Here is a 10,837-nt window from a genome sequence, read left to right as displayed (position 1 = left end):
CTGTCAATCAAATACCAGCGTGAATATCCAAGCAGTTGATTCGTTGTCAAGCAGCTGAAGTTGTCTCCAGCCGACCAATTGGATTTGTCGCTCTGTAAGTAGCTCGTCGATTGGCCAGTGTTCACAGCGTCACCGCCCACCCTCCGCTCCGAGCAGGAAGATGTGTAACCTGCACTCAGTTTTGCAAAATCATGGCCACATTTATGGAGCGACTAGCTTTTCTGCAGAAAGTAAGTATTGTGTTTTTGTATCCGTACATTACTAATCATTAAAGAAAACAAAAAAAATAAAGTAATAAGCTCCATCGCTCTTGTTTGGAGATAGCATGCTAACATGCTAATGGAGCTAACAACATTGTTTAAATTTTACTTTAAAACGATATTAAAGCCTTTAAAAATGAGTCATTTTAAATGACACGTAAGACAAGTTTACAGTATTCTTACCCAGTCACGTTATTATTACTGTGGTGTAGCAACATGGAAAACACGTGTATTATTTTTGTTATTACTACTGTGTCAATGACGAGTCGCTCCTGGACTGTTCTTGCAGCTGCCAACTCTGATGAAGGCCACTGCAGATGATGAGACCCCGTGTCCTGGTTACCTCTTCCAAGAGATCGGAAGTATCCTTCACCAGAAAGTACACCCATGGATTTACTATGATGACATACCATGACCGTGTGGTGTCTCTTCTATAGATTGCATCGAATACATCCTTTTGTTTTGTCTTATTACTGTTTTATAAAGAATATATGAAGTTTTATATAACGTCAAATCCATCTCGGGACTCTCCTTAACTGTTAATCCGCTGCAGAAATCTCCCAGGAGTCTCTAGGCTCTGATCAGTGTCTGTTGGAATATCTCCTAGAGCGGCTACAGGTAGAGTCGTGCCACGTAAAACTCAAGGTGAGTCATTTTCTAATGACTGTTTCTCTTTCAGTAGTTGTGCACATGTCTAGCCAGATGATGGACTTTTATAAAAGTTTAAAACAGACCAGAGTCATTCTTCTCATGGTCCCGCAGGTGCTGAAGATCTTTGTTCATCTCTGTGGTCACGGTTCAAATCATTTTCTCACGGAACTAAGGAGGAACTCAACCTTCATCCAGCAAGCATCAGGTAAAGAATCTGGATTTAAATCATTGTTTAAGTCTTAAAGGGTCAATTAATTGATCTAAAATCAAGACCTTAACTTGCATTTAAATGTATTCAATGAAATTGAATTTCAATTTAAAAAAAATTCAAAAATCCTTAAAAATGTGATGTGGTAGATTGTATGTTTCAAGTATAAAAATGTTTGGCAACAGTCAGGAAAAAAACAAAAACAATAACTCCTAGTTTGACGTGAAATCAAACTTTCATAATGAACAAAAAGCGGATACACATGGAAGTTTAACTTAAAGACAAATCATGTTGCAACAAAAACCAAACCAACAATTTACTGTATAGTAAAGTGTATGATTGTTTTTTTCAATTTTGGTAATTGTTGAGTTGGTATTAGATTTAATTTTGAATAGTATTCTTAACAAATTCTTTAAAATTCTTGAATTGACTCGCCTTAAGCTGGCCCTAATATTCCCCATTTTAAAGTTTACAGCGGGCCTCCTGACCCCATTCATGGCACATCTTTGTACCAGAAAGTGCGAAACACAGCACAGGTTGGACTTGAATTATACTTCAAAGATATTTTTAAATTATAAACAAACATTGAATCAGGGATTTTTGCTTCTCATCCAGGAAGTCGCACGGTTGCTGTTTACTGATCCCATCCCTGTGAAAAGTGGTAACCTGCCGCCAAATATAACTGCTCCGAGCATCGGTGAGTGATTGAAGTTAGCTGGCATTATTGTGGTTTTAATGTTGGCAAGCTGGCATTATGGTGGTTTTAATGTTTCTGCCTCTTTTTAACAAGGTATGGGATCCACGGCGGTTCGTAGATCTGGAATGCAAGGATTTGGTTACAACACAGGGAAGCGAGGAACAGGTTTGTGACTTAAAAGTAGACTTTAAAGGAAAAGCAAGTACAGTTGTGAATTAACATTAATTGGCGTGACTGTTTACATTTAAATGTGTTTAATTTATCAACATTTCTATCAACTTAAAAACCGAACATTGTATATGAGGGGTCCTCTCGGGATCTGCAACGTTTGTTGGCACCAAAAGTAAGGTGTATGGCATAAATGTTTCAGATCTTTATGGATTCTGACAGAAGGTTGCTACACTATAATTAAATATGCAGCAACATGTGCACAAAAGAAAGTCATCTTCTCAGCGAGGTGGTCAAAGTAGATCCGCGACATGGCAACAATCACTGTACCACAATTTTAATTCATTTGCTTCCAACCACTGTAGTTTGGCATTTGTTTCTAGCAATGTTAACCTTTGGAAATTGATGAGCTTGATAGAAGTAGAGCTGTAATGACTAAACACAGCCAAGCACCTGTAACTCTTTCTTTTACTCCTCATAGCCGCCGATTCAATCCTGGATAAAATTCAAAAAGCTGCAGAGGTCATGGCCAGCGCCGTCCTCCCCCCTATCGAGCACCAGGGCATCCGTCTCCACGACAACCACTACAGAGCAATAGTGGCACCGTCTGTGCCGATCGAGGTGGCAGTGCCAGCCTGTGCCTACAACCTTCCCGCCCGCAGAGCCCGAGGTAACACGACGGTGCTGCAGCCGCGTCGCCGCGACGCTCACGACCTCCTGTCTTCACTCCAGGGGGGATCCAGAGGAGTCCGGGTCAGGTCGGAGGAGGCTGGGAGGAAACCGAGAGTTGCAACAGCTCTTCCCAAAACTCCCTTCAAGAAATCTCAGCCAACAGTCGAGTGTCTGTGGGCAGTCAGTCCGCTGGGACTGGCAGCCAATCAGGAGCCAGCAGGGAGAGCGGTGGAGACGTATCGGAACGGTGAGTGTTTCTGTGGATTAGATGGATTAAAAATATGGATTTTAGTTTTATTTTACAAGTGTATGAAGGTTATTGGTGCCATCAGAATATTTAATGGTTACATTTATTTAAATGTTGAGTGGTTTTGAAGCATTGAATTATTTATTTTAAATAATTTAGTTCAATGATTTGTATATTTAAAGGTTGAATGAGTTGTTATTTGTTTAAATAATTGAATGAATGAACCTCCAAAATGAATGAATTACATTTTTTCACATAGTTTGATATTCTCATTCCAATCATTAAAAATAAAAATAAAAAAGAAAGTCAATGTGGTTTTAATTTGTAGCCTTCAAAATTAAATATATAAAATGTTGGCACTATTATTAACTTAAAAACACGTTGACTTTAATTATTAGAATAAGATTTGTAAACTCGATTATTGAAATTTAATTATTTTAAAACAAATTTAATCAAATAATAATGTTTGTATCAATATACACATGATTTAATACAATTATTAAATAAAAAAATAAATGCCTAAAAAAAGTTCAATCGGGTTCCAACATTTAAATTCTATTCAATATTGTGAATATTACACATGACATAACTCAATCCAAACCATAAAAGTATTAAACATTGAGTATATTTCAAAGACATGCATCTAGTTTCTCTGAGCTTGTATCGACTCTCACTCACAGAAGTGAACTGTGTTCCTCAGAGTGGAGGCGCTGCAGTTGGGCGACTGTCTTCAGGAGACGACTCTGGTCAACAGTTTGACCGAAGGCTCCAGAGTGTTCCTGTCCCGGGAGGAGAGTCAGCGCTTCTTGAAAGAGTGAGTGACGGGACTTCTCTCCTCTGAGCGTCGACTCATGAACATGTTTATCCTCCCAGGAGCTCCACGCTGAACTGCGAAGTCGTGCTGGAGATGCTGTGCAGGAAACTCCAGGATCCCTCCGACACCGTCAAGATGGTAAAGTCGTCTCGTTGTGATGTGACTCGAGCGTTTACCGTCCTCTCGACCCCCAGAGGGCGCTCTGTGCTGTCTCCTGCCTCATGACCTCTGACCTCTTGTCGCTGGAGCAAACGTACGGTGTGACACAATGCCAGCTTTGTGCTCTGAGCGAGGGGCCCCCTGGACCCGTGATGAACAAGGCTACCAAGGTAAAGCGGAGACTCTGGGCCACATGTTAGGCCTGAGTTTACGTCTCTCAGAGTCAGAGTGCAACTCTTAAACAATTCCGCAGTTAATTAATTAAATCACATTATCTTAATAAGTCATGGCTTTTAATCAGTTGTCCTGGATTAAAAGGATCTTTTTCAAATCTCATTTTTGGCTTTTTTTTTCCACCAGATCATGCGACAGTTTGAGGCTCTGATGCCTGGACTCTTCCATTCCTCCAGACAGACCAGCAGCCCACCAGACCCTCCTGGACCGACCTTCACAGAGGCCTTGCTACCCAACAGCACTGACCTGCAGGAGCTCCCGCCCGATGTCTCGCCTTCAGACGTCGGTACTCAGAGCTCCGACCACAGAACTCAGCGAGCAGAACAGAGCGACACAGACTCGCCTCACAAGGAGCACGAGTGCGTCGCCAGACTCTCTCTGTTCAGGGGCATGGATCTGGTCTCGAGGGGGAGACTCCAGTGTAACGGCGGCCGAAGAGAAGCTGCCGTGGACTTGTCTGACCGAGACACCGATGAGGCCACCGTGACGGTCAGCAGCCCGCCAGCGTCTGCCTTCTCCTTTCTCAACTCTTGACCAGGCCTGAACCGCGACCATGACTCTTTGATTTGCTCGTCACCCTGAAGCCATATATGTCAGCAGCAGCCGTGGCTGTCGACTGTAACAAGCACAGTGGGAGCGACTCGGCAGTTGTCGCTGGTTTGAGATTTATTAACGTCTGTTGCTTAACCTCAGGATAACTTTTAGGTCACTTACATATGCTAGTAAATGAGTGGCATCAGAATACTGAATGGTGGAATTTAACGATTCAAATAATGAAACTTTTAACTGTTTTATTTTTTTTTGTTTTTGTAAGCATTTTTTTTTTTTTTTTTGTATAGTTTTATATTTACATAAAAATAATGCTCTTTACACATGGTTAGATGTTCTAATTGCAATTATGCAACAAAAATGTTTTTATTTGTAGCCTTTTAAATTCAATATAAATGTTGTTATAAATGTGCCAGCAGGCAAACTGGATCTGAGCTACTTGATCAAACGTTCAGCCAACAATGCCACTTACACTCATTCATCACGAGTCCAAAGCAACCGTGTTGTCAACATTTTCCCATTTATTTAAAAGTGTAGGAACTTAAAACATGTTTTATTTTTTACATTTTAATTTTTAATTATTGGAGTAAGAATATATATATATATAAATATATATATATTTGTTTAATTCAATTATTCAATAAAAAACAAATTTAACATTTTTAAATATAATTAAAATAAAAAATGTATGTACCTTGTTTTGCCTCTGGGTCAAGGTTCACTATTTCACCAGTTTCAACATTTTAAATGTTTAATGGAAACCATTCAACATTGTGATGTCACTGATCTACTTCCAAACTTACTCTGCAGGGGCAGATCGAGCTCCATTTGCACTTCCGTTGGGTTTTACCCTTTTTTTAGCAACTATCAAGTGTTGTCTTCCGTTATGAGCGTGATGTGATATTTTAAATATTTATGATTTATGGTGTGGATGGAGTAGGAGCAGGCATGTGCTCGAACATTGAAGGTTTGAACCGAAGACTTGAACTAACTTGAAGCCAATACTCAGATGATTGGTTTACAAATGAACTAAAACTAATAAAATTCTAAGTCAAACTGCTGTTTTTTTGCACGTCATAATTAGCAGGTGAACGACAGACAGATCCTCGTCCTCTGATGCTTCATCTTTGGAGGTAAATGTGTTCTTTGCTAAGAGAAAACTGTAGATCTGTGACACTAACATGTTAGCAGAAAAACACAAATGCGACAAAACCAGTTCCACTTGTCAATAATAACCAAAAACAAGTTTTTTTGAGAGGAAAGAAAATCCTGTTTTGTGGCATATTGCTGTGCACCCTGGGAACTAGTCAGACTAGATTGTGTTACTCTTCATATCTTTTAGTATAGACTCATTATACACATCAGTTATGTTGCTCTTGTCACCCAAGACTATGTAGACTAAGGTTTGGAAACCCAGATTTAGCTCGTTAGCTCTTTAGCTCATTCAGGCTTCAAAATCAAGAGTTCTGTGTTGACATGATTCAAAAACTAGAGTTTAACAAACGTCTACTTATTCATTGACGTTTAATTTTCCATACTCCAAGACCCAAAATGAAAACGGAACAAAAACTTTATTTTAAAAGTTATTTCAAAAAGAAAATGCTAAAATATTGGCCTTGAAATTAACCTTTTTTGGAATTCCATTGAAAATAAGTGCATTTTAATAAGTTGATCTAACTCGACCCTCAGATCTTCAAGAACATGCACACTAGTGAGTGTAGAACAATAACCTGACCATATGATACGCATCACAATGCAGGCTCCACATGATACTGTATTTGTAGTTTTGTCCAAGTACTTGACTCTGGTGTTGTAGAATTTACAGACCACATGACTCTTGACGAAGTTTTAGCTTTAAAAGCTGCTGGAGTCAACTGTATCCCCTCGTCCCCAGTCATAGCAGGGATTTCGTGGGACTTAATTAACCATTTAACTGTGGAGGACGTTAAATGTAATTTTTACACCAGTATGGAAATATAACTATACAAATGAAGTATGATTTAAAAGCTAGACAAGACTATCAATCATGGATTATCTAGTGTATTATCCTGTCACACCTCTGATGCTCACAGTTCTACTGACTCACGGGCTGCACATGAACACAGACGAGTGGAGTAAAGTGCAACTTTATTTCACTAGTCAGCACTTTGTATCACACTCTTGTTGATTAGCACCAATGATCATGTCCACACATTAACACACGCATGTAAAGAGGAGCTCTCTGTAAAGTGCACAGTGCGTGCACGCGCACACACACAGATCAACACTGCACAGAAACCACAGTGGCCGGGCCATGGAAAGGCAGATGTGCTTATGATTTTCACAAATGGTACAACGGAGAGTCGGGGGACGAGCCTCACCCTGTAAACCTCCCCTTGCCTCACCCCCTGCCAGAGACCCCCGCGGACGGGCCGCCGCCACTGAAGTCGACATCAAGTGGCGATGAAGGACGACAGATACGAGGTCAGGGGGTCATGTGGAGCCCGGGTGTCCTCTGCTCTGCAGGCTGCTGAAGTGCGCCTCCTTCAGGACTCTGTTGATGGAGTCGTAAGAGTAGCCATCGCGCTCCACCGCTTTGGGACTGAGCGAGAAGATGGAGTTGTGGATGGTGGTGACCACGATTGCCGAGTCTGGACTGCTGATGCCGTTGCTGCTGTCGCTGCTGGAAGACTGAGCACAAGAGGCGGAGTCGTAAATAAAACACTTCCTCCGCTTACAGACGTTTGTAAAGGATAGCGAGCGGAAATTCAGAATATTAATTCTGGTAAAATTTTACATTTCAAATGTGTGAAAAGTTCTAATTCGACTTTATTTTTAAATGTAGCGTCAATATAAAAATGTTGATAAATTAGTGTCACCAGACAAAACCAATAGAACTGAGCTTCTTCATCGAACTTTCAGCCAATCATGCAACACACAGATGATCATGTGACTGATCAGATTAAAGGCTACCCATTTTTCATTTTTTAATAATTGTAATTTGAATATCAAACTATGTGTATTCATTTTGAAAATATTAAAATGTTTTAATTCAATCATTTAAAATAAATGCTGTTAATATTGTGATATACTTTCATACAAGAAGGCATCATTCTCAACAACAAAAAGAATGTGTGCACATTTGTTACTATGATGTCGTTGATCATTTCATTCATGGTGAATAAACTCCAGTTTCAACTAGATTTTCAGAAACATGAACTATTTTGCTAAAGAAAATTCTAGAATAAAAATAATTTAGTTTAATTTATTATCATTGTTGACACAAAAATACTTGTTCTCTATAAACATAAAGAATCAAGGATTTATAAAGTATTTACAGTATAAGATAAATCTACAGTGATAAAAACACTTGTTACACTTGCATACTTCAAAGTTTGCTGCTAAAGGTACAGAAACTGCATGTGAATGACTTGAGTGAGTGATTCTTCCAGGTTCAAAACACCAATAAGATCAGTTGACATGTTGTTCCTACATGTGTCAGCTGATGTTCTTCCTGGACCAATTGATTTTATCGGTTTTCTGGACATTTTGTGAAAATCAAATTCTCTACAATTTTACTGACAGAACATCACGTTTAGATGAATTCAGTTAGTAAAACAAGATACATAGAGACAATTTGTTTTGTGTATTGGCAAGAATCTGGCGATACAATAGATACCGGGGCCAATAATACGATACTGTAAAATAATATATTGGGTTTCTTTTAAATCATCTTGAATGAAAACTTTTAAAACATTGGAAACAAGCAATGTCGTTAAATGCTTAACATCAGCTAAATTAATTCATGCATTTAGATTTGTATTTCACAAGAGAGGAAAACCAACATTTACATGTTAACGGTTAATGAAAATAAATAGATAATTGATTCAGTATCGTTAAGGGAATGTCTTATATTAAGGTGTATTGATATTATTACACAACTACTGTCTATATTATTACACCACTACTGGCAATCACTATATATCAGACAGAAAGAAAGAGTAACAAATATCAGCAAAGTCCACCTTCAGGTGTAATATAAAGTAAAAAGTATCAACGTAGAAAGAATTAAATTAACGCAAGTGTCTAAATCTGCTTAACTTACTTATTTTCCTCAGAACAAACCATGTTAAATTGGGTGTAGTAACGCCTTTACACATAGATGGTTTCTCTATGACTGTGACTTTACCCTAGCTATATTACTAGTCAGCTATGAAAGCAATTATTTTTTGGTTTGTATTAAACTTTTAGAAGCTACACGGCAGCAATCCTTACATACTGCGGAATCCTGCAAGATCGCGGTGATGACTGAGGACGAGAGGATACAGTCCACTCCAACAGCTAGAAGCTGATGTTTGGACATATTCTGGTTTCAAAACAAATGAAATTCTGCAACACCAGAGTCAGGTACTTGACAATACTACAAATATATCCTTGTTCTTACAGTATCGCAATTTATTGTCGCCTGTATCGTGATGCATATCGTATCGCCATATTCTTGACCGTACACTCCCCTCGTGTTTTGGCATATAGACCCCCACAATCCTACCTCAGAGTCCAAGTCCGAGACCAGCAGTGTGGGACTGACCCCTGACCTCTTGGCCTGAGGACTCAGCTGTCGCTCCTCCTCACTGTCACAGCTACGATGACGCTTCCTGTGGAAAAGAAATCAACAATAATGGCAGGAGGTGCAGCAGGAGGTGCAGGAGGAGCTGCTGGTGTGACATGCAGTCAGGTCTGAGTTACAGACTCCAAAAATAGAAGCTGACAGTCCCAGATATAAAGAGCTGAAGATGGTGATCAGGATCATACCTGTTGTCAGTCAGCATGGCTGGTGTCTGTGTGGCGCAGAGAAGGTTTGGCACTTCTTGGTGGCTTCACAGCTTCTCTAGGACCAGGACTACAGACGCTTAGGACGAGCAGAACCCTCCCATCGCACCAGGAAGTGAGATCCGTCCGTGAGCTCCAGCCGGCTCAAGCTTCAATCGACCACAAAAAGGTTAGGAGAAGACAAGGCTCAACCCACCGCCGTGGATCTTTTCCTACAACCCTGCCCGGTCCTGTCTATGAAGACCCCACAAGCATCGTCGCCACTTTAGCCCCGAGAAACAGCCGCTAACCCGGGAGCTCGACCAGTCACGCTAACTCTCCAGGCTAACTCTCGAGCTAACTTAGCTTAACTACTCGCTGCGGTAACTTCTTCCGCTTCCGTCGAGCAGCTGTTTTAACCGTTTGTTGTCTTTGATCTGCAATTTTTAGTTTACGCTCTTGAAAAAGAAAGGGAACTAAAAAATAAATATGCGTATTCAAGAGTAAAACGAATATCTATTGTATGACGTAATACAGCGAGTCACTGCTGCAGTCCACTACGTTAAGAGATAAGCCCCGCCCCCTTGTTTACTTGAAACAGTTAGCGAGCTGTAGGTAAAGTGTTTTAAAAATTATATAATACCGCAAAATCCGCTTCTTTTTAGTTACAAGAGGCAAAAACACATCTAAAGCAGATTTATTTACTAATTTAAAGATGTGTTTTATAAGGAAAATAACCAGATAATGACTTCAGAGTCAGAATAATAGGAGCGAAAAGCATAAATATGAGAACACATAAAAAGTAAAATCTTAACATATAAAAAATAAAACCTAAGCTTATTTTGTAAAGCTCATGTTTTATCTGTTGCAAGTTTTTTTTTTAATTAAATACTCAATTGTATATGTTTGACAGGCAATACATTCTAAAAACTGAAGGCAAAAGTCACAAAAAAAGCCATATTGAGAGAACAAGATAGATTGAACCATTACTTACTTACTTAGTTAATCCATCTGGAGATTTCATTTGGGAAATTAGGTTTCCAGTTCACAGCAGACAATAGAAGGTACAGAAGTTACAAAAGAGCAAGAACACAGTAAAAATAAAGAAAAGCAAGTGCAAATAATTAACAAAGGGCAGAGAGAATAGAACAGAGGAGAAAAACACAAAGATCCTAAAAAATTACAAAGATGAACATGAAATATTTCTAACTCAGTTTAGCTCTGAACTGAACTCGTCAGACTCACTCTCCTGAGGTGGATGAACAACATTGCACATGAGATAAAGAGAGACGAGAGAAGGAACCTTGTTTAACAACGTGCCAGATCAGGTCATTCCCAGAGCTCAGAAAATAATTCATAACAATTTCATTCTAGTCAGTCATTGAATTAC

The 10,837-nt window shown here is 39.4% G+C and overlaps 2 protein-coding genes across 2 annotated transcripts; one reads left to right on the top strand and one right to left on the bottom strand.

Annotated features, from left to right (window-relative positions):
- The first annotated feature begins 139 nt into the window (after window positions 1-139).
- On the top strand, window positions 140-5,715 carry tepsin (TEPSIN adaptor related protein complex 4 accessory protein). The gene is made up of 13 exons (XM_087783065.1): window positions 140-230; window positions 550-622; window positions 814-905; window positions 1,023-1,116; window positions 1,588-1,655; window positions 1,735-1,816; window positions 1,910-1,981; window positions 2,466-2,654; window positions 2,717-2,903; window positions 3,604-3,717; window positions 3,777-3,855; window positions 3,912-4,046; window positions 4,237-5,715. The coding sequence occupies exons 1-13, from the start codon at window positions 192-194 to the stop codon at window positions 4,642-4,644; spliced, it is 1,632 nt and encodes a 543-aa protein (XP_087639191.1). The 5' UTR covers window positions 140-191; the 3' UTR covers window positions 4,645-5,715.
- Window positions 5,716-6,769: 1,054 nt separating this feature from the next.
- LOC148086891 (uncharacterized) lies at window positions 6,770-9,981 on the bottom strand. Its single transcript, XM_087783063.1, has 3 exons — window positions 9,451-9,981; window positions 9,188-9,293; window positions 6,770-7,329 (listed from the first exon to the last, which is right to left on the bottom strand). Exons 1-3 carry the CDS (start codon window positions 9,465-9,467, stop codon window positions 7,132-7,134), a joined length of 321 nt encoding a protein of 106 aa, XP_087639189.1. The 5' UTR covers window positions 9,468-9,981; the 3' UTR covers window positions 6,770-7,131.
- Between the last annotated feature and the right edge of the window lie 856 nt (window positions 9,982-10,837).

This window comes from Callionymus lyra, chromosome 2, assembly GCF_982586985.1.
Source record: "Callionymus lyra chromosome 2, fCalLyr1.hap1.1, whole genome shotgun sequence".
Taxonomy (NCBI): Eukaryota; Metazoa; Chordata; class Actinopteri; order Syngnathiformes; family Callionymidae; genus Callionymus; species Callionymus lyra.
Note: the sequence above shows the minus strand (reverse complement) of the source record. Positions and strands in the feature narration are given on the sequence as shown.